The 22424-nt window shown below is 54.8% G+C and overlaps 7 protein-coding genes across 7 annotated transcripts; 3 read left to right on the forward strand and 4 right to left on the reverse strand.

Moving 5' to 3' along the window:
* Window positions 1–516: 516 nt before the first annotated feature.
* On the reverse strand, window positions 517–1161 carry UMAG_11392 (uncharacterized protein; the record flags this gene model as incomplete). The annotated part of the gene is made up of 2 exons (XM_011389747.1): window positions 517–528; window positions 703–1161. 2 exons carry the CDS (start codon window positions 1159–1161, stop codon window positions 517–519), a joined length of 471 nt encoding a protein of 156 aa, XP_011388049.1.
* Window positions 1162–2642: 1481 nt separating this feature from the next.
* Window positions 2643–4799, forward strand: UMAG_02028 (uncharacterized protein; the record flags this gene model as incomplete). The annotated part of the gene is made up of 1 exon (XM_011389632.1): window positions 2643–4799. The coding sequence occupies one exon, from the start codon at window positions 2643–2645 to the stop codon at window positions 4797–4799; it is 2157 nt and encodes a 718-aa protein (XP_011387934.1).
* Window positions 4800–12541: 7742 nt separating this feature from the next.
* On the reverse strand, window positions 12542–13468 carry UMAG_02031 (uncharacterized protein; the record flags this gene model as incomplete). The annotated part of the gene is made up of 1 exon (XM_011389633.1): window positions 12542–13468. One exon carries the CDS (start codon window positions 13466–13468, stop codon window positions 12542–12544), a length of 927 nt encoding a protein of 308 aa, XP_011387935.1.
* An 815-nt stretch (window positions 13469–14283) lies between these two features.
* On the reverse strand, window positions 14284–15717 carry UMAG_06507 (uncharacterized protein; the record flags this gene model as incomplete). The annotated part of the gene is made up of 1 exon (XM_011389642.1): window positions 14284–15717. One exon carries the CDS (start codon window positions 15715–15717, stop codon window positions 14284–14286), a length of 1434 nt encoding a protein of 477 aa, XP_011387944.1.
* Window positions 15718–16162: 445 nt separating this feature from the next.
* UMAG_06508 (uncharacterized protein) lies at window positions 16163–17587 on the forward strand (the record flags this gene model as incomplete). Its single annotated transcript, XM_011389643.1, has 1 exon — window positions 16163–17587. One exon carries the CDS (start codon window positions 16163–16165, stop codon window positions 17585–17587), a length of 1425 nt encoding a protein of 474 aa, XP_011387945.1.
* Window positions 17588–18102: 515 nt separating this feature from the next.
* UMAG_06509 (uncharacterized protein) lies at window positions 18103–20475 on the forward strand (the record flags this gene model as incomplete). Its single annotated transcript, XM_011389644.1, has 1 exon — window positions 18103–20475. The coding sequence occupies one exon, from the start codon at window positions 18103–18105 to the stop codon at window positions 20473–20475; it is 2373 nt and encodes a 790-aa protein (XP_011387946.1).
* Window positions 20476–20708: 233 nt separating this feature from the next.
* UMAG_06485 (uncharacterized protein) lies at window positions 20709–22052 on the reverse strand (the record flags this gene model as incomplete). Its single annotated transcript, XM_011389640.1, has 1 exon — window positions 20709–22052. The coding sequence occupies one exon, from the start codon at window positions 22050–22052 to the stop codon at window positions 20709–20711; it is 1344 nt and encodes a 447-aa protein (XP_011387942.1).
* Window positions 22053–22424: the final 372 nt, after the last annotated feature.

The following is a 22424-nucleotide window of genomic DNA, read 5'->3' on the forward strand; positions in this document are numbered from 1 at the left end:
TGATTCACGATTGTTAACTCACGACTAGTGCTAGATTCGTGGTTACTGCACGCTTCACCTCCTGACTGAACTTCAACTGTCTCTGAGGTGCCCAACAATCTTGAACTTCTTCGACATTCGAAATGTTATGGCTTGGTAGACAGAGTTGCTCCAAATCCTCTCGACGCCTGCCTTCGTGCACAGCCGAAGTTCCACCTTGCCTATGGCGCAGCGCGGACTGCAAGCGTCCAGGCCTCTGACCCGGCGTCTCAGTTGGTACAAGCTCGGGTTAGGCCCGTTGGTCGGATTAGCGACAGCCGTCAAGGGTGTGCAGCAGCGGATCCGTCAAACTTTCGGTATTAGCTCCAAGCATACCCACCGACACCGAACTTATGGCAGATAGGATGTCTACTCTTTTGCACACTGCGACTGTGTTTTTGACGATGCCTTCTCGTTTCGTTGCTCGAAGTCATCATTTTGTGTTATAACGCAGATCATAAAATAGCATACAGTTGGAGACCAACCATTCATACTTGCTTACTCCTGACTCTGCAAGGCGCAGTCGACACGGAGGAGCATGTAGGGCAGTGATGCATTGTACATGGCAGCAAATAAGAAAGAAACCGAGTTAATCATTGCCACCATACTCAAGAAGGCACCGCCACAGCCAATGTCAAGCCCCAGACTGCGTGCTATTGACGCATGAGCTCTACGATCACTTACCAGCCACACCTTGTAGGTCTCGATCTTGGGCGCACCCTCCTCCAGGCTCTTGTGGTCGAACACCATTCTACCGGCCCAATTGAACTTGAGCGTCGAGCCATTCTTGTCCATCTCTACCGAGCCGTCCAGCATGATCTCGTTTTCCCATTTTGGGCTGATAAAGACGCCGTTAACGACGTGCTTGCGTCTAGTGACACCTTCCCAGCCCTTCCGTCTCCAAGCAACGATGCCTTCACGCTTATTTGTCGGTTGCATGGGTCCGATCTGGAAGCTGAGCCGGTCTTCGTCGTGGATAAAATAGTCATCAGCGTACTGTTCGTGCACATCGGGCGTGTCCGAGATCTTGTAAAACTTCTCCACAAATGTGGCTATGGAAGGTGGCACGTCCTTATTGGATGCCTCGGCAGGATTTCCAGCTGGAGGAAGCTCGCTTTCCTCGTGATACTGGTCGCTGGTCATGATGAAAGGCTGTCGCAAGTCGTAAAGTCAATGGTGGTGAATGGCGAAAACAATTGAGCTGGCATACCTTTTGATATAAGAATCACGAATGTGCAATGGCGCCAGAACCTGTTCCACTCTGATATTTTGTTTCATCTTTATTTATTATAGTTAACGTTTCTTATTTCATGTAACCAGTCGTGAGTTATCCAGAACTCTCGGCAGTCACGGGTGAAATTTTGCCGGGCAGACATTCGTGATCACGATTCGTGAGTCAAAGGAATCTAGATCAAGTCACGAGTCACGAGTGGATCGGTTGATCAGGTAACCCAGTCGACGAGCCATCCGCGATTGATCTATCTCCTATACAACTCGGCCATCATTCCTCACCTCCATCATCCGGCGTTGATCAACCCTTCCCTTCATTGGTCATTCACGACCGAATCTGTTACACCGGCTGAACTCAGGTTGGAAGCCTGCTCGCTTGTGCAATGTCGTATACGCCTTCTCAAGATGCTGCCCTGTCGGTAGCGCAGCTTAATCTCTCCCAATACTAACCATCGCCCACCAACTCACACTCATATGATGATCCGAGCTGCGCAACTTCACTTATCGCGGGATCACTTAGAAAGCTGAATCTTTCCGTTAGCTTCTGTTCATTATGTGCGAGCGCCAACGTGAACTGCTCCAAACCGAGTCGCTGCCGCATCAATCACGAAAGCATGAGCGATTAGCGCTATCTGTGGCTGGACATCGCTGTCAGAATTTGGCGGAAAGCTTTGTCGGGTCTGCTGCATCGAAGAGTGAGCCAAGCATGATCAAAACCACGAACAAATTAACAATCACCAAAAAAGACAATCATGAATCAACAATCACGAATCACACCACCAGCTCGCGGCTGGTGCAGGGATGGTCACAGATGTCGCAACTAGCGCCACGTCGAAGGGTGAATAGTGAGTTCGTTATTGAGGACGAGAATCCGTGGTGGAATTTGTCCCCTGTTCCGCGCTTTTGCGCGATGGCAGTCACCAGTCGACACGTCTCTGTTAAGCGTCTGCTCACAAACTGTATCAGGTTTGAACCGTCTTTTGTTGCCAACCTTAACTCCAACAGTGCTATGCTCAATCATTCCTGAGCATCGGAGATTCGAGGCCGCTGCAGCAAGGATCGACAATCGCTGTTACAGTATCTGCGGGCGAGAAGCGCAACCAACCCTAGGCACAGCGTAATTTCGAAGTTCTGGTTTATTCGGCCACCGGCAATAACAACAAAGCCGGTCCTCCACGCTCCACGCTCCGCGCATGTGCTCCACCTGCATTCTCAGCAACCCGGAGCAATCAGAGTGTTGCGAATCTGTGGGTCTGCCAGGTTGAGTCTATCCCGCACACGATTGAAGCACCCAACGCATACCCCGCAAGTGGTACCCATCTGGCCTACCTTCATCTTCATCAACTCTGCCCCATCAGACCTGTGACAAATCGAAGTCTTGGTCTCTCGCAACGATGGCGTCTACTCGCCCTGCACCCGAAACGCTACAGCCGCAGGACATCCAACAAGAACGCACAGCATGCTCGTTCGACGTGGATACCATGTCGTGCATCCTGCCTGGCTCCAAGGCCGAACGCGACAATGCAAGGTGGCTACTTTCGCTTCTTAAAAGCGACGCCGATCGTACATTTGACAAAGAGGATCGTGTCTTTCAGTCTCGAAACGAGCGTTTCTTCAACGGTCAAAAGATTGCTCTCCGTTACTTCGAGATCCGCAATCGGCACGGTCTGGACAAGAAGGACGCGGATCTACTCCGGCTCTACACGGACGAATACTTGCCCATCCAGGTCGCGGAAAGCATGGCTCAGCCCACGTTGATGCGACAGGCGAGCGCGGAACAGTGGTCAGAGTGGGGCCCCATGGTCAGATCAGGTCGATGGATCGGATGCTACATGCAGACCGAGCTTGCTCACGGCTCTAACTTATCTGCGCTCAGGACGACAGCAACACTCGATATTGACACGGACGAGTGGGTCATCCACACGCCTGAGCCATCTGCAGGCAAAGTGTGGATTGGCGGAAGCGGTCTCACTGCGACCTACGGTATTGTGATGGCCAATCTGATCATCAAGCGCAAGTCGTACGGCATGCATCCTTTCCTGGTTCATCTGCGCTCACTCCAAGATCACACGCTGTTACCAGGCCGTCACATAATGGAGATGGGCTGCAAGCTAGGTGCGCCTGCGATGGACAATGGGTACATCTGCTTTGACAACGTGCGCATCCCCCGCACCCACCTTTTGCAGCGCTTCCAGACCGTCTCCAAGGATGGTATGTACGAAAAGAGAAACGCCGCGGCACAAGTCATGACACGTGGCACCATGACGCTGGTTCGTGTTGGTCTTTGCGAAATTGCAGCACACCATTTGGCCCGTGCTGCCACAATCGCCATCCGATATGCCGTCGTCCGGCGTCAGGGCACATCGGCCACCAAGCCGGACCAGCTGGAACCCAAGATCCTCGACTATGCATCGGTGCAGACGCGCGTGCTAACTGCCCTGGCCAGCGCCTACGCCATCACGTTTGCTGGTCAGCACCTCAGGCGCCTGTACAACGAGATGATCGCCGAGATCGACAAGACGGGCAACTCTGGGCTGCTGCCGATCGTGCATGGCTATTCGAGCGTGCTCAAGGCAGTCTGCACCAACGAGTCACTGGCCGGCATCGAGCGCTGTCGTAGGAGCATGGGCGGTCACGGCTTCAGCCAAGCATCCGGCTTTGACTTTGAACGCAACCAGCCCAATGCTGGGCTCATCTATGAAGGCGAAAATTCGATGCTATTGGCTGGGCCTTCAGCCCAATTTTTGATCAAGCAGCTCCACGAGACGCGCAAGGGCAAGGGCAAAGCTATTCGACCTGAACTAGCCTATCTCGAATGGATCTCCGGGGCTTCTGGAGCGGTGGAAGACATCTCGAAACGGATGCAAACCATCACTGCAGAGCAGTTCGAAAAGCCGCGTGTGTTGTTGGATCTGCTTGGGTGCCGAGCGGCCCTCCTCGTCGATAGACTTGCTCAGCACCGCAGCGAATCGCACAGTAGGGAAGATGGCGTGTACGAGCACATTGACACAAACTTGGCCGTCCGTGCCTCTACTGCTCACGGCGTCTACTTGCTCGCCTACGCATTCCACGACCTTGTCGAGCAACTCATGTCCTCGGACGCCACGTCGACCAAGGTACGCTTCGGCGTGTCTGTACAGCACACACACGTTGCGGCACTTGACAACCTACTGCGCTTCTACCTTTTGCAAAACTGCCTCCTTTCCCAAGACGCACTTGGCGACTTGCTCGAGCTCGGACTGCTGTCAGGTGCACAGCTCGACAAGCTTAGGCGAAGCGCAGCTCGATTGCTCTCTGGTCCCATCAGAAGGGACGCACTCGGCTTGGTTGAGAGCTTCGACATGGACGATTGGTATCTCTGCTCGCCATTGGGAAGCAGCGACGGCCGCGCTTACGAGAGAATGATCGAGTGGATGAAACTCGAGCCACTCAATCACACGGGAGAACGAGGAGCCCGGGACGAGAAAGGCGTGGTCAAGGGATATACGGACGGCATCGGTCGCTTGATTCGCGGAGAAGCAGTGCCATTCACTGAACGGGCGAGGTTGTGAACTTCCACAATCACGATCCAAAGTTCACGATCTGAAGGGCACAAGGTGAAACCCACAATGAAAAGTCCCCCTTGTTCTTACCTCGTCGCTTGTGGAATGACGGCCACTCGTGAGTGCCATTTGCCTGTCACTCGTGCTCGGCCAAGCTCGTAAGGTGATCTTAACGTTGGCTATCCAGTGACTCAATCCAAGCTTTGGTAGCTTCGATAGGCGAAAAAGCCCAATTGTGAATCGCGAAGGCGGACTTTTGCGTATGTATGCGACGCGAGATGATCCCGTGTCAACGACTATGTAAGATCACCGTCGTGGATGAGTCATTTTTCCAGGCTAGGTGGCGCATTTCTGAGATGATCCAATCGTGAATATTCACCACAGCTGAGCAGCATCGAACCCTCGGTCCTCTACGACCATGGTGCACCTAATCAGACGCCGTTTATCGCCCGCATTTGGCCGGGGATGCATTCGGCTTGGGACCCTTATAATCATGGATGTCGCGCACATCCACACTTGATCGCCAGAAAGTAGAGCAGCCTAATACCAAGCTCCTTGGGCCAATCCTTGACAGCACGCTATCGTGAGATGATCTGAGAGCAGCACTTCCACAGCCGAATTTCACTCAGGTGCCGGGCGAGGCTCATTGAGGATCCTATAAAGATTGCCAGCTCGATCGTCAGCTCGATGTTGCCTGGTCGCAATGTATAGAGTTAAAGCACCGTTCTGGTCGAAGCACGAAGAACTGTAAGGTTCCAATCATTGATTGAGGAGCTCGTTGGTGTCCTGCCGAACCTCTTCATCGGGAGGTACCAACTGAGGCCGCGCCCGGTTCCGCTCACAACGAAATCCACCGCCGCCTCCCTGAATTCAGCACTGCTTGTGAACAGCTAGCTGGCTTTCGTCTTGGTTCACGTTGCTTCTATTGCACCTCGCTCGCCTTCCGCGATTGAAAAGCCACACAAAAGTGTCGAGGCGGTGCGCGGCAACTCTCTTCTAGCGAGTCAATTTGCGAGGAGGTACTGTGTTGACGCACACTCCGCTACGTCTTCCATGCGTACCGTAAAGAACTTGATCTTGGGGCTAGTAAAGACTGATCATATTACCGATGCACGCCCGTTGTCCAATTCAGCAGCATCGGAAAGACACACATGCGGTATGAGATACGACATTACACGCCTTTCCTCTATGTCTGCCTTTGGTTAGACCATCACGGATAGCCATGCCCTGGGCGGCTACCCTTTGGCCGGCTCTCATGCACGCGATCTCTTGGCGATTACTGCTGTTGAATAGGCGAGAATGTAAGACCTTGATGTGGTCTATGTTCCGGCAGGCTGGTTCGATGAGCTCGGTCTGCGTTTGAGCCAATTTGTCGAGAACGCAGAGAAGCAAGCATATTCGAGTTTGGGCACGGGTCTGAGAATGAATCGTGAATCGATGAATCGTGAAGCGTGAAGCGTGAATCGTGAATCGTGAATCGTGAAGCGTGAAGCGTGAATCGTGAATCGTGAATCGTGAATGTCGGCAGCAGCAGTCACGAGTCGCGTTTATTGTGCACGCGACCGCGACGTGTCGTAAGGCTGCGACGGATCGTCCATCCTTTAGTCGTGAATTTCTGAAACCCAGGTTGGCTCACCCGCATTCGTGATTGTTGTCGCAGGCGTAGCTGCAGGGTGGCACGCGCTTATTCCCGACAGCCCTAACCATAGCCCCCTTAACCTGGCTGTCACACGCAGGTTGCGCGTGAAGGTCGCACGCTCACACTGTATCATAATTCTTCACCACACTTCAATAGCCGACTGCCAATGGCCCAGCCCAACAGAATTGATAGCAGGAACGAGTACGGTCTAGCTCAGTATGTCAAAGAGCCAGCATGGTTGTAGAATAGTCAGCATGGTTGATGGTTGATTGGGGGAGCAGAGTTTGCACCCAGCTGGAATATCCAAGCTCATTTTTGGACCATCATTTTGCGTTCTTTGTACCATTCTTTTTTGCAGAGGTATGATGTGAGGCGCAATTCCTGACTCACAACTGTCACTGGCAGCAGGTTGTTTATCGCGTCTATGGACTGTGTGTTCGTGTGGTGTCGGAGTGTGACAGTGTGGGAGTGCGGGTGATAATTGCGAACTGAGTGGGCAATGTTGTTCTGGTGACAATGCATGCAGCTCCCACCCACGCTTGGCAAAAGGTTGCTGTTGTTCGGCACAAGCGCGCGACTCTGGCGGCCGTTGTCAACCGCTCTGATTCACTCACACAGCCCATTTTGTCCAGTGCAAGCTTTGTGAACAGCATCCCTTTGTCTATTCGCCTGTGTAAGCGTGGAAACAAAGTCGCCAACCCATCTCTTTGTCCGTGCCAGTCAGCGATTGGTGCCAGCCCTTCCTTTGCTGCTGCCCGTCACTGCTGTCCATGCGTGCAGTCCCCACCGCCACACACAGAGAAGCGCAACAATCAGCGCATCAGCAGCGTTCAGCACCATAGCACCCATCATCAGCCGCAGAGGCAGCCACAGCATTAGCAGTAGAGAGTGCCGAGACGCGTGTCAGAGGTGGAAATTTTTGCTCTGCGATTTCGCCTCGCGCGTGCAGATTTTTCATCTCCGATAACGCCACGCGCCTTTCAACCCGCAGCCTGACCCTGGCCTTTGCTCTCGACCATCACCCTCCTCCTTTCTCCCCTTTCCTCTGCTCTACCCTACCCTGCCGCATTGACGCAGCCACTCTCCACGGATGTTCCGTTTGTCTATGCAGAGCTATCGATTTCGACGTGGAACAGCCGAGCTGAGCGCACCCTCTTGGATGGGATCACCCGACATGCGCGCGACTTGATCGGCTTAGCTGCTGCCTAGCTTGTACATCCAAGGCTGGGCAGCAGCGCATACCGGCTCTCCCGACACACATCTACGCTTCCCCGACGCACGTCTCGGCTCATCCGACAACAAGGGTTACCCGCTGGTTCTCTTCGTAGTGCTCAGCTGACGGCCGATTCACTCTTGCAGTGACTGAATGATGTCTGGCTGAGAGCTGCTCGATGGCCTTTTGACTGTCAATGCAATAGGGTGACGCCTGTTCCAAAGTCAGTCAATCAGGTTGCAGCCTGTTCGCCCTGCAAGCGGCCGATAGACAGCCATTCACCCTCGATTCAATGGGGCGACGGTCTTTCTCCTCTCGATCCGTGCAGCTGGTGGCCGATTCGCTGTCCAAAGGCCCGCATTCCTATCGCCTGACCGCCTGACCGCCTGACCGCCTGTTGCTCTCTATCGATTTAGCTGACGACGAGTGGACTCTTCAAGGGGCTGCTAGTTGATGGCCTTTCATCTCTTGATCCCATCGTCAGACTGCTCAATTCCCCGGAATGGTGTTTGTCTCTCGCCATTCCTCTCGACACGCTGGGCTGACGGCCTGATCCGACTCCGAACGTACGGCTGACAGCCATCCACCTTTGATCTAAGGGCTGACACCCTGTTCACCCTCGAATAGATAGCCTGACGGTCGATTCGATCTCGAACGAGCAGGCGATGGCCGTTTCACCTCGATCCGACGGTCTGGCGGCGTCACCCTCTCGAAAACAGCCGGGTGTTGAGCTTTCGTCTCCAACTCATGGGCTGACAGCCTATTCCCCTTCACACCGGATGCTTTACATAGTATCTATGTCTTTGCTCATCATTACAGTTTACAAGGGTATCAATCTTTTGCTTTCAAGGCTCTCATCCATGCCCAGCGTCCAACTCTCCCCGTGGATCTGTGATCGCACAACCTCTTGCATCTGGCGACAACCTCTTGCAACTGGCAACTGTCGACTAGGCTCCCACCACCATCGACCTTCGCCTTCACCATTCACCGCCTTCATTTACATCTAGCATCGGCTCTTGGCTGGATCTATCCTCGAGCATGGTCATGCTACCGGCAAATGTCCTCTGTGGCTGAAAGTCTATCCACGGTCACTAATCTTCTGACCGCTTTGCAATGATCGATCCGATGGGATGACAATCCAATCACTCTCGCAGCGACCCGTGGATGGTCTTTGGGGTCTCTAGCCAATGGGCTGATGACCTAGGCCCACCCCCGACTACCAGCTATCACCGGTTCACCCTTCAACTACCACTTAATGGTCTCATTCACTTTCTCGAAAACAAGCAGGCGTTGGGCTCTTGGTCTCTTCTCAAGTCTTGTAACAACCAACTGGCTAGGGTTGCTGCGGTCGAAAGCGCATCCACCTTCACCCATCTCGGCCTCGATATCATCCGTCGACTGTCATCTATCAACTACTCGAACATTCAACTTGCCACGGTCGACTATGATGATCGCAATTGAACCGGCGTATCCACGAATCACTCCGCCTCGATCCAGATCTTATTCTAGCCTCGCCGTGCCTAGTTGCGTGCACAGAAGAGGCCGCTAGGAGATAGCTACTACGACCTTGCGCCTCTTGGACGTCGCAAGTCTTCCACTCTCCGAGTCGTCGCCTTCTACCCGTCTAGCGCCTGAATGTTCTGAGGATCTATCATCGAGGATCGTCTATCCGCAACTGTCTCCTTCATAGGGGTACGCCTCCAGCATCTGACTCTTTGCTCGATCTATCCTCTAACATTATCATGCTACTGGCAACTGTCTACTGTGACTCAAGGCCAATCCAGGCTCATCCATCTCGCCCCGACATCGTTCACCGGGCATGTATCTCCAATCACCATGATCCACCACTCGAGTGGAGACTGCCATGTCGCCGCGCCAGGGAGGCCAAGTTTATAGAGCAGCTGGACGGCCTTGACGGCTGTGCACCCACTAGCCACAGTTGCGACTGTCCATCTCGACTTCAACTTCGACCACTGGTTATGCTCCGCTTCGACATCGACCACGCGCTGACCCACTGGCAAGTGTCAACTATGACTCCCATCAACCGACGGCTCGCTATGCGCACTTGTACGCACCGACAACATCCACCCACTGTCTGCACTAGCAACTGTCCATCATGACGGAAGGTCATTCCAGCCTCGTCCATCTCGGCTTCGATATCGACCACCGGCTATGCGCACTTGTACACTTCGACATCGACCACCAGCTATGCATACTTTTGTGCTTTGACATTGACCACCAGCTATGCGCACTTGTACGCTTCGACATCAACGGACCTGCGACTGTCAACTATGTCTCGAAGACCTTCGAACCTTGGTGGTCTAGACTGTGGCATTATTGACTCGGTGTCTCTTGTCTTTTCAGTGCTGCCGCGTAGGCACTGTGCAGCGTTGCAGTTGGCGGGCCACAGGGTGTTGCTGAGCCAGGCCATCACTGGTGCCGCGTTGAAGGTATGCCAAATTGTATAGAGGAGCGACGCGAAATTGTATAGAGGCGCTTCTTTTGCGGTCTTGGTCGTCGAGCAGTGTTGTTGTTGGGTGTGTGTGCCTCTGAATGTATGTTGTGTACATGCTGTTATGCTTTGCTTGAACGTGGATGTTGTTTGACTGCAGGGATGGGGCGCTGGCATCGTGTCTGAGATTGTGAGTGGTGGGTAGCCGGATGGACAGGTAACTGGAGGCTGCTGCGTGACATGCAACGCTTTAGTGCAGAGTTGACTGTTACTCAGCAACCGGAGCCCAGCGACAATAACAGTAGGCCGGTGACAGTAGGCGATTGAGAGTAAGCCCGCGACAATAAGCCAGGGACAGTAGCCCGAAGCGAAGGTAGGCCAGGGACAATAGCGCAGCGTTGGAGATCTAACGAAGCGAGGTAGTGGGTAGTGGTGAAGATAGAGTAAGTAGGTGTTCTGGCGCCTACACTGATTCAGTGCAGCAACGGTTTCAGCTTGGTTGCAGCCAGACGCGTCAAAATTCACGGAATTCAGACACTGCGCTGGTGCCCAGCGGTCCAGTCCAACTTTTTGAGTGCTCCGGTCTGTGAGAGATCGCGCTCACAGTCACGGTCTATTGCTGACCATCAAGTACGGATGCTGCTCGTTCTCCTTCCCATCCACAATCTGCGCAGATACCTCTTCCAGCTTCGTATACGTAGCCTCGGTTGTGCGTTTGGGAATGCGATCAACCCACCTTAACAGGCGGAAATTCGACAGGTAGACCTGTAAGAATCGCAGAATGCCAATCTCAAGCGTCAACTTGAACAGCGTGTTGATGGCATTCCTGAGCACATCGCCGGAACGTTCCACAGCGATGGATGGGTCAACGTCAATCTTGAGGCTCTCGAAGTGGTAACCAAATCTGCGTCGCCAATGATATCGAGAGCGGTGCGGGTGCACCACCAGCCAATGTCGAGGATGGGTGCCCCTGAGCCGCGACACAAGCTTCGGAACCTGAGACCTCCAACTAGACCCACGCTTTGCGCGGTCTTGATTTTGGCACAGCTGATGGTTGGAACGATTCGAGGCCTTTGGAGGCTCACTTCAGCTCAATCGATAGTCCTCGCAAATATTCTCAGAAACGGAGGACACTAGCGTTCGGTCTACAAGACAATGCACGGGTGCCTGGCTTGCAGTCGCTCCTGTGTAGAAGTTGCTTGGGATTAACCTGCTTGACTTGGATGCAGCGTGGCCGTCAAACAACCACTTGATCCAAAATTGAGCAAGACCAGTTGCAAAGAGAAATTGTTGAAGCTTGTCTTTCTAAAACAAACACAAATCACCATGAACCACGAACCACAAAGGAACTTGCTTGCCGTTTCGAGTATCTAGGTATCTTTGGAAGTCGTCGTTGTGATGATCGTATTGCACATCGGGTCACGTTATCAGCGAATGCACATTGAGAAATCTTCCTGCCATTATTAAATCTGGTATGGTCAACGCTCTGGCTCTCAAGCTGCGTTGAGGGAAGAGGCGATGTCTTTCAAGTAAGCGCGTCGGCGTGCCTCATGCTTACCTGGTATCTGTGCGTCGTTTACAGTTTCGGCTCCGAAAAGATCAAGCAAACGATCTTCACACGCACTTTGTGTGACTTACTGCTACGGCAGCGACGGCTGTTGGTTGATGCTGAGTCGATGCGCTGGGTTGTCTGTGTTCTCCGACTCGAACGGAGGCGCAAACGTTGGGTAGCAATCGACTGTATTGCTACGCTACTGACAAAGGATCCTAGTTCAGCCCTTAGGATGGACTGACAACGTCGTATAACGAAAGTATAGAATAGAAGTGGATGAGCCTCAAGCTCCTCCACTCGACATGGAGAGTTGGTGCATATATATCTGAGCCCCACCTACCTCTTGACCCACTACAACCTGCGTGTGGCCAGGAGGTCCAAGCTCCTACTCGTGCGACTGACCGTCGCCCCTTGTTCCTCGACCCCACCCACCTTGTCCTGACTCCAGCCAGTGGAGCGACAGGCCGTACACACCGCCGTGGTGATGCGACAGTGTCCTGGGTGGAGTCGTCGTCGTTAGACTCGCGGAAACCAAGCCGAACGCAAGATAGGCGTTAAGGTGAGCTTAGCGCCTGACTGGCGCGACCCAGGCGGTAAGACCCACTTATCGCCAATCTGGTCAACAGCGCCTAATCGCCAATCTGGCTCAAAGCAGGTGATAACACCGACCAAGCGCCGACCTCGTAAGGCCACCAGTGAGTCCAGTGACACCGTTCCTCAATTTGTATTTCGATTCCACAGGGACTCGGCCCTTTTGGCCCGTCCATTTTACACTTCTTGACACGAGACTCTCTTCCGGGCTATGTAGCATCAACGCAGCTTTGCATGGAACCTATATATAAGCAATCACGTGTGCGTAAGAAAGCAGCAGGCGCCGCTTTGCTCCAACTCCTCATCAGCGAGCACTGGCACTGTCGACCTGCTCGACCTGCCCAAATCGCAAAAGCGCGTTGACAAAGCCAGTCGGGTTTTCTTCTGCCACGTAGTGTCCGCTTTCGGACACTGAGTCGCAGCTGAACTGGCTGTAAAATTGATCGCCGAGCGCCATGGCCTCTTGATCATGGTCGCTTTGCTTACCGTGCAAAAGCAGACATGGCACTTTGCTTTTGCCCAGGGTAGCCTTGCATTCGATATTCCACCTAGCGTCCTCCGGAAGAGCGCGGTAGATGTCCATGGCAGCGCGCATTGCGTCTGGCTGGCTGTACGCGCCAACGTACTCGGCTAGATCGTCTGCGGTGATCGCGTCTGTGTTGTGGATCAGTCGATCAAAAAACTGCTGCAGGTACGCCTCTTCGTTTCCTTGGACGAGCCGCTCTGCCAGACCATCGGGCAGTCGGTGGAAGATAAAATGAAATTTGTCGATAGACGCCTTCGTGCGCTCGTAGAAGGCAGATCCGGGCAGGCAAGCCTCGCCCCACACGACACTGTGCAGCGTCTCCGGCCACTGAGCAGCCCAAGCATGGGCCACCATTCCGCCAATGTCGTGTCCGACGAGATGGACAGGCGCTGCGAAGCAGAGATGCTCACGAACGAGCGTCAGCAAATCCTGCGCCATGGTCGCTTTGTCGTAACCCAACCGCGGTCGAGAGGTTCGGCCGGCACCACGATAGTCAGGAGCAACGACATGAAAGCCAGCCTGTGCGAGCGGCGTCAGTACATGTCGGTACTGATAGCACGTCTGTGGAAATCCGTGAATAAGCAGCACAAGCTCTCCATTGGCTTTGCTCGGTGCAGGCAGCGCTTCAACGTAGTGCATACGCAGTGTCTGCCCTTCCTCCGTCCTCAAATTGGCAAAGCGGCTCCGGGTCGTAACGGCGTCCATACTTGTTGTTGTTGTTGTTGTTGTTGTTGTTGTTGTTGTTGTTGTTGTTGTTGTTGCTCGACAATGGGCAGGCGTGCATCGTGTTGGCCATGAACAACAAAGGAAATTTGGCTGGCTTTTGTTTAGCAAAACGCTCTCGAACGTCAAGCAAGCGGTTGTGATGCTCACTCAGCACACCTATGGTTGTGGACTTCGATAGCAACCCCCGGTTTGACTTCGGCGAAAAGGGCGTTAAATTGACCGATCCGGGAATCGTCGGTTCCATGCGCCTGCCTCTTAACGCAGAAATGTTTACGCAGCCGAAGCCGTTCTTGTCAAGCAGTTCCGTCAAATGTCAGAGCTGAGCCTCTTGGCCAAAGCTTGTCATACGAGCCAAGCTGGGTAATGTAGCATTTTCGAAGCGCAAATACCTACGACAGCTACAAAGAAATTGCCGTGCAATTTCAAAGATGCATCTGATTCAAAAATTCAACCTTTTGCAGAGTGGCCACTACAAGGTTGACAGTGGCAACATCATTGGGGCCAAGCAGCAGGTGTGGGCAACTTCTCAACCATTCATTGTGGAGATGGCCACTTGTCCGCTGTGCCAGCCATCGCAAGCTGCTGCTGCTGCTGCTGCTGCTGGTGGTGGTGGTGTTTAGTTCAAGGTGTACCGAGTTGCTGCGCATAAGCCTATCTCTAGATCTCGCGCCTGTCTGCAAGCGTTGTTTTTATTCGCTTCTTGCGTCATGTTCAAAGTATGTCGATCTGGTGACAATCACCACAATGCGATTGCAACCCATGCTACCGTTTCTACTTACGAAAAGTGGCGACGCTCACAGCTTGCTCGGGAGGCCAACTGGTACTGAAATCGGCGAGAGAAGCGACTGGCGCACCGAATCTGCAATGGCATCCGGGGACTCCAACGGCAGACCGTGGCTTCCCTTGAGGGTCTCAAACACCAGGTTGGGGATATTGTCCTGCGCTGTCGTTTGCACTTCCTCCAGTTGCAGCAACAAGGGCTTTGCACACGAAATGTAGAGGATCTTGACGGTGTCCGGAATGTAGCCTAACGTGTGAGTGGCAAGCTGAACACCGGGTCGATTACCCCGGACGCATAGCGCTTCTGCGACGCGGTTGCAGCAGCGCTGAACCGCGCCAACGCTGGCATCAGAGTTGGCTGGGAATAGCGCTCCAGCAGTAAAGGCAGCGCGTACGCGCGGATCCCACGCCGAGAGCATGCGGTCCTGGGCGAAGGATTCGCTCGCGGCGGCGCGACTTGGCCATTCGTCCGGCTTGAGCAGGGTGAAGCGTGCGAGCGGGATTCGTGTGGCCTTGTCGACCAAAGCGTCTCGCACCAGAATTGGTTCTACGGCACAAATCGACTCGAACAGATGCGGCAGGTGTACGCAAAGCTGTAGCAAGGACGTAGCGCCGAATGAGTGGCCTAGGCCTACAACTTTCTGGCGGGGTATGCGGGGTGGTGAGAAGGGCAATATGGTTGGCAATGCACTGCCTTGTAGTGTCGCTTCGAGAGCGTCAGGAACATAGCAAGTGAGGAATTGCAGCAGATCTCGGGCGTAGTCATTGGAGTCGACCACGCGATGCTGCGACGACAGAAGCTCTTGCGCATCGATCGACCGGATGCTCGACGAGTTGTAGATAGCTGTTGCACCATGACCGAGCGCATCTACCAGCCAGACCTCAGCAATGCCGTGATCGTCGTCGCCAGCTCTGTTGACAAGGCCATCGAGAAGTGGTAAGAAAGTCTCTTTGCAGAACCCGAGTCCATGCACGCCAACAATTACTTTAGCATCAAGTCTCGTCGAGCGTTTGTGCGGCACCAGACGCTCCCATACCAACGTCGGCGGCGGCTTGAATAACGCTGTCGACGCAGAAGCGTCGCCGATGCGGAAATCGCCTGGTTGCGGCGGAACTCGGTCTTGAAAGAAAGGCATCTTTTCTACCGCTTTGGGCTTTTTGGCCAATTGCTCGTAGGTGCCCGCAGGAAGCTCCTCTCCAGGCTCTCCGCCCGCTAGTGGCTGAGAGTAGGAGCTGCGGGGTGTGGCAGCAGGTACGAGGTGGATGGTTCGGTGCCATGCCTGAGGCGTGTACCCTCCGTCCAGGTATTGGGGCTTGAGATGGTCCATCTTATCGCCATTGGCGCCAGCATGTCTGCTGCTAAGCTCAGCAGAGTGCCGACGCGCAGCATCGAGCTGTAGCGGGGCCAGAGCGTAGCCGAACTTGGTGTCGATTGAATCTAGCAGCATCGTGCGTTTGTAAGCTTTCAGAGTTGGAGGTGTGGTGGCAGAGCAATATATAAAGATGCGGATCCGTATGCGTATCCCTCTCAAGTGGCTTACGCACAGGCCATTCGGCTTTAACAATGCAGCAGCGCGCGGGCAACGCTTTTGCCGACTGTCAATTTAGTGCGGTTCGCTTCGGTCGGGAATGTGCATCCAACAAATTCGAGCGGTTCGGGACGGCCTAAAGGAAAAACTGGGTTTCTTGTTTATCAATATTCAGTTTTTGGAAATATTGATATGCTCGCGGCGGCAAATGAGGCACAGGTAACGATGACAGCCTGACAGATGGACAGCAAGGTAACGCTGCTGGACAACTTTCAATATCTATTAAAGGTATTGCCTCGTTCCTCGAATGACCTCCTGCAGGTCTTTGGGTCAAACACTCGTCCCCGTCAAGCTTGATCTCGAGATGATCACCCCTCGCAGACATCAGATCGAGCTGCAGCAGCAGTCTGTTGTGACCTCCAGCTCAGATGTGATCCTCAACGACAAACGTCAAGCCGCACTCACTGACCAGCGTTACTGGATCCGAACTGTTGGTCAGTCGATAGTGCACCTCCTTCGGTCTAACTCATACAAAACGCAGCAAGTCGAACACTTCCAGCACTTGTTTACATCGATTGTTTCCCATGCACTCGGTGAGCGCTTCGATCGACAAACACAGAAAGGCAGCTCGAAATGGAGCTCCTTGATGTGCGACGACGGCTCCCCTGTCGAGATTGGTCTCGCATACAAGGGCAACAACACCTCACAGCACGCCCAGGTACGATTTGCCATCGAGCCGGTGGATGATGGTGAGGTACGAACGCACGGAACAAATCTTCAAGCAGCACACACCCTGGTCGACCAGCTTGCACAAACCGGTCACGTCTCCTCGAGCGGCAAGCACCTCTTCCGACGTGTTGATCAGGCAGTATCGGATTGCTTGGATAGCATCGACGGCTCTGCCAAGACGAGAACACGACACATGATTGGCTTCGATCTGCTTCGACCCGAGGACGCTTCCGAGCCACTCGTCCGAGTCAAAGCATACTTTGTGCTGCCCGGGCTTTGCTACTCTCAGACCGCAAACGAGGCTGGCAATCCCACAAAGCAGCTGGAAAGCATTCTGGAACCCGTCAAGGATGTAGCACCAGCGCCTGGCCTGAAACAACTCAAGGCATACTTAGAGACGCTTCCGCCCTGCAAGCGTGGCCGAGCTATCATTCTGTCCGTCGACCTGGATGCCAGCAGCGATACCACACCGACAACTCGCGTCAAGGTATACTGGCGGTTCCCAGATGCATCTTCCAAGTCGGTTCGTTCGCACATGGACCTTGGCGGCAGATGGGGCCAGCACGTCAACGTCGGTCTAACGGCTCACCAGGCTTGGTCGAGGCTCATGGCTCCCATGTCGACGGTTCACTCTTCCTCGTATGCGGACAGCAACAAGGTCGATCCATACTCGTCGACTGGTGGTTCTTTGTTCTACTTCGACCTCAGCTGGTGCTCTTTCGCCAACAGGTTCAAGTTTGGGAAACCTGCACCTTCGAAAGCCTACGTGCCAGTAAGGCACCTCCTTGCGCCTTGCGCAGGCTCAGGCGAGCTAACAGATAGCCCGGGAGAGCTCGAAATCACTCGTCGCTGCGCAGAGATGCTCGACTCGACCGGACGCGCCAGTGCGGCCAAGGCATATCTCGACTCGCTGCAGGCCTTCTGCCATCCTTCAGCTATCCAGGATAACCTGTTTGAACCGTCTCCCGTGGCGGGTACACACACCTACGTCTGCGCAGAGGGATCCTCAGATAAGCCCGACGTGTGCATCTATCTCAAGCCGCTTCTTGGTTCACCTTAGATCTGACAGAGAAATCGAACCTTTGCAATTGCAAACTCCTCCTCTGCGCTTTGACCATGAGCACTGCGATAAGATTCGAGGGCGCCAGATCCAGGTCTGCGACCTACCTTTCACGCCGTCTGAGCCATGCGAAGCCGTGCCGTGCCGCTGAGTCGGTTGGGACGTGGTCGCGCCCTGAGATCAATTTGCGTGCGGGCAGACGACGCTAGCGTCTCCAGCCGAAATCCAAGTTTGCGTGCATATCAAAAACTGTGCTTGGCCATCCACGTTGCCGGCATTTCGCGAGATTCAAAAGTACGGCGACTTGAGCGGAACTGTGTGTGTCCCTCAAGCTGAAGCCGTCGAGCGGCGAGACAGTGCCATGAGTAGGACAAGTTAGGGTGATATAATGCTAGGAGATGTGGTGGACACCGTGCGCACGTTGGCATAAACATCTACGAGGCCTGTCGTCGATCTGCTCGTCACCACTCGCATCTCGCTCCTCATCCGACTCCAACGACGCTTCCAATCCCAAGATGACGACCACATTGAACGGCAGCGGCAGGAATGCTTACTCGCCCAGCAATGGCCACGCCGCTGCAAGCTCTTGGTTGGACACGGCTCGCAACGGCTGGGCTCCCCAGAGCGATCTGAATTCTGGCATCACTCTGGATGGCTCATCGTTGGACTTGGCCAGACTGATGGGCTTGGTCGTGTATCGACGCACCCCACAACTGGCAACGGATCGTCGAGAGGATATGGACGCATCCGTAGCCAGCCTGGAAAGCGAGCGCAAGACCGAAAACGCCATCTACGGCGTCAACATTCCTTTTGGTGCAGGAGCTTACACCACTCTGGACCACCAACAGCTACAACAGCAACAGAGAATTGATCGAGCTTTGATCACGTTGATCAATGGCGACCTTGGAGCCGACATGCTGCGACTGACCCAGACGCCGCAGGTGGCCTCCCAGGCTTCGATGCCTCTTCCTGCACCAGCGCCCATCTCGGCGTTTGGGCCGGATAACTCACGCCTAACCATGCCTGTGGCCTGGGTCAGAGCTGCGATGGTGTTGCGCATCAACTCGCTGCTCAGAGCAGCATCCGGGTGCAGGTGGGAGGTTGTAGAGCGGCTCAGAGATCTGCTCGATCGCGAGCTATACCCCGTCATCCCGATCCGCAATTCCATCTCGGCGAGCGGCGATCTTTCGCCGTTGGCATATGTCGCATACGCCGCAGCTGGTAGCAACAAGGTGCAGATCCTCAATGGAGCCACTGGCAAGGTCGATACCGCTGATAGCGCTCTCGCAGCGGCAAAGCTTGAGCCGGTGTTCCAACTGCGTCCACGAGAGATGCTCGCTTGTATCAACGGAACTGGTGCTTGCCTCGCCGTCTCTGCCTTGGCTCTAGATCGTCTGCAAGGCCTGGCTTTTGCCACGCACGTCGTCACTGCGGTCATGTGTGAGGCGCTCCTGGCATCGCCCAGTTTCCTCGATCCTTATCTTCACGACGTTGCCCGACCGCATCCGGGTCAGTGCGAGTCGGCTAGCATTCTTCGTCAGCTGCTCGGCACCGAGTCGGCAGGTTTGCGCAACGAGCTGCTGCGTCACCACGACCAAGACCCACTCGAATTTATTTGGAGCCTCACTGCCCAGCCTGTGCTCGAGCAGCGCTTTGCAAGCAAGCGTAATGGCAGCTCGTTCGCCGCGCCCACAAAAGTCGGCCAGCCGGCAGCGGCTAGCTACCTGCGTCAAGATAGGTACCACCTGCGCTGTGCTCCTCAATACATTGGTCCCGCTCTCGAAGAGCTGCGTGCCGCGCACGACACGGTTCAGATCGAGCTCAACAGCGTCACGGACAACCCGCTACTCAAGCCTGGCACCACCTCTTCGAGCATAAACACAGCCATGGTGCACGGCGGCAACTTTATGGCGTCCAGCGTGGGACACTCAGCCGAACAGATGCGCGCTACCACATGCACCCTCGGCCGCCTGCTGCATGAGCAGCTTACAGGCGCGATTGACCCGTGCAAATCTAACGGTCTACCCGCGTACCTGGCCGCGTACGGCGCCGACAACCCGGCCATGACAGGAGGCCTGCGCAGCCTGGACATCGCCAGCTCGTCCTACCTTGCGGAGCTGACCTTCTTGGGGCAACGGCTGATCCATCTCAATCGCAACGCCGAGTGCGGCAACCAGAGCGTGAACAGCATGGCTCTCGCTTCGGCACGGTATACGCTGGAAGCGGTGGATCTGCTCACCACCATGTGTGCCAGCACGTTGTTGGCAGCGTGTCAGGCGCTGGACTTGCGCAGGCTCACCGTGCGCTTCTTCCGAGCGCTCAGCGAGCATGTGCTGGCCCTACTCGAGATTGCGGGTCAGAAGATGGGCACGCCTGGGCTGCCGGCAGACTTGCAGAGGGATACGCTGTTTAGACTGTTCGCAACCTGGAATGCCCACTGGCCGGTGCAGCTAGAGGAGCGCGTCCGGAGAGCCGTCGAGGCCGCACTACCCTCTTTGGCTGTCTGGGCTCTCACACAGGTGCAAGACGCGAGCTCGCCGCAGACTGTCCAGTCTGCTCTCGCAGATCTCGACCAAGGCCTCACCAACTGGCTCATGACGGCATGGGCCAACACAATGGACATGTACACCGCCCAGTCAGCCGCTGGCAATGCTGAAAGCGCAGCGCTGATCGACCTTCACCATTCGGCTGCCTCGCTGCGCATCCTCCGATTTGTACGCCGTGACCTCGGCATCCCGCTCGATGCCGGTGGCGGCCTGCAGGCGATGCACTCTGACAAAGCGCAGCACGCGTTTGCCACGTACGGCCACAGCGTTTCCCAGTTGGCTGCTGCGTTCAGAGACCGCAGGATCGACGTGCTTTGGCACGAGCTGGCTCAGGACTTTTAGATTTCTTCTCAGTCTTAAGATATATCGTTCCTTGTAACGTTGCCCCGTCTGTTCCGCAGTGTGGTGTGTCATTGTCGCACGTTGTGCAAGTATTGCTGTACAGGATCAGATCTTGAAGAGGCGAGAACTCGGCAGTGAGTGATCCCGAGCGGTGGTATCAAACAGCAATCTTGCCAACCATATCGTTCCATATCATTAAATAAGACATTCTAGCGAGAAAAGTAAGAGATACATTAGGCTTTAGCTGTAGGCTCGAGCGGGTTCTCCTCAACGAGCTCGGGCATAGGGAAGGAAACAGATAGCGACATCCTCCGTGAAGGCAGACAGGACGCGGAAGCTCTGGGCAAGCTACCAGCACTCGCGGCGGCCTTTGGCTCCGCTACCGATAAAAACGGCGAGCTTGCAGGCTGCTTGCCGACGAGCACCTCGAGCGGATCGCAAACTTCCCAGCTAACCTGTGGGGAGAAGCTGCCGATGCCGGCGCGCGACACCTGCTGCGCCTGCGCCTGCTCAGCCTTCTCCATCTGGCACCTGATGTAGTTTTCGGCGACGAGCACGCTGCGGACGGCCAACACGGGATTGAGGGCGAACGCAATCGGACTCGGAATGTGGCTCAACACCGAGTCGTTGACGGTGAGCTCGACGACGAAGCACGTGAGGTTGACGGCGAAGGCGATGCCAAAGTAGGCGATGTTGGAGTGAAGCAGGTACTGTTTGGTGATCGAGGCGCGAGTGGTGGTGCACGGGGTGAAGGGGAGCGCGCATTCCAGGTCGAACTTTGCCTCATCCGAAGGACTAGTCGAGCGGCGCCGCCTGAAGGCCTTGTTCAACTTTTTGCTGCGTCCACTGCGAAGCTTGATCAGGGTTGCAGTGAGAACCGAGAAGTCAAAGACGAGGCAAAGACCCCAGCAGAAAGCGCGGAACTTGGTGTCGGGTGCTGGCACACACCACGAGTCTGGCCATGCGATCGAGTGTTCGGTGTACGCCTTGTAGGACGTCACGTCGTACGCCCAACCTCCGAGCGTGGCTATCCAGAGTACAAGGAAGAAGGCGAGCACGCGACGGCTTCGGTCCCAGATAATGTAGACGCGAATCAGGAAGATGGCCGAGCCAAACGCCCAGCACGCAGCAAAAGCGGCCCAAAGCGCGGTGAAGATCGAGCTGCAGTCCGAGGGTCGACCAAGATAGTTTATAAAGCTAAGCGCAGTGCACACGAGAAGCGTGTAGCGCACGAGGATGACGAGCAACCTGCCAAGAGGCGGCGGGCGCTGCCCAGCCAAGGCGACGGACTGACAAGCATCTGCGCTGTTGACCAGGGTAGCGTTGCTGGTGCGACGACTGTACAGGCGCCGCGCAGCTGTCTTGTCGTTCAAATCGTTCCCAACGGGCGAAGACAGCTCGGCCGCTGATCTGGTGAGGTTTCTGCGAACAACATGCTGAGCGTAGGCGTAGAGATCGCGCCAGATGCGAAACTCGTTGCCCAGCCAAATAAGATGCTCCCAGAAACAGATGACTGTCCAAGAGACGATAACATAGCGTAGGATGGTGATCTTGTACTCGTTGCTGAGTTCCGTCATCTTGAACGCATATGGGCGATTGTTCGCCGGACAAGAGTGACAAAGTCTGCGATCAAGCTGAAGGGCGATTGTCTAGTTACGCAAGGTGGGGCATAGATATAAGCTGGACGTCAAGGTGGTAGTGCGGCTGTAAGTGCCGAGATAGGAGGTGTGCTTTGTATCTAACTGAGTCGCAACGTAATTGGTCGGAGCGGTGCCATCAGTGGTCAACTCTGCCAAAGGCACCAAGGGCCTGCTGGGCAAAGCCGCTTCTATCGGGAAGGGGTGTCGCATTAAACGGACTCTCAACGAGCGAACTTATGCAGCCGTAGAACATTGCCCTGCATCTTCCATGCAGAACGCAGGGATACACAGACTGGGCCGTGCACAGCT

Source organism: Mycosarcoma maydis, chromosome 3 (genome assembly GCF_000328475.2).
Source record: "Mycosarcoma maydis chromosome 3, whole genome shotgun sequence".
In the NCBI taxonomy this organism is placed as follows: domain Eukaryota; kingdom Fungi; phylum Basidiomycota; class Ustilaginomycetes; order Ustilaginales; genus Mycosarcoma; species Mycosarcoma maydis.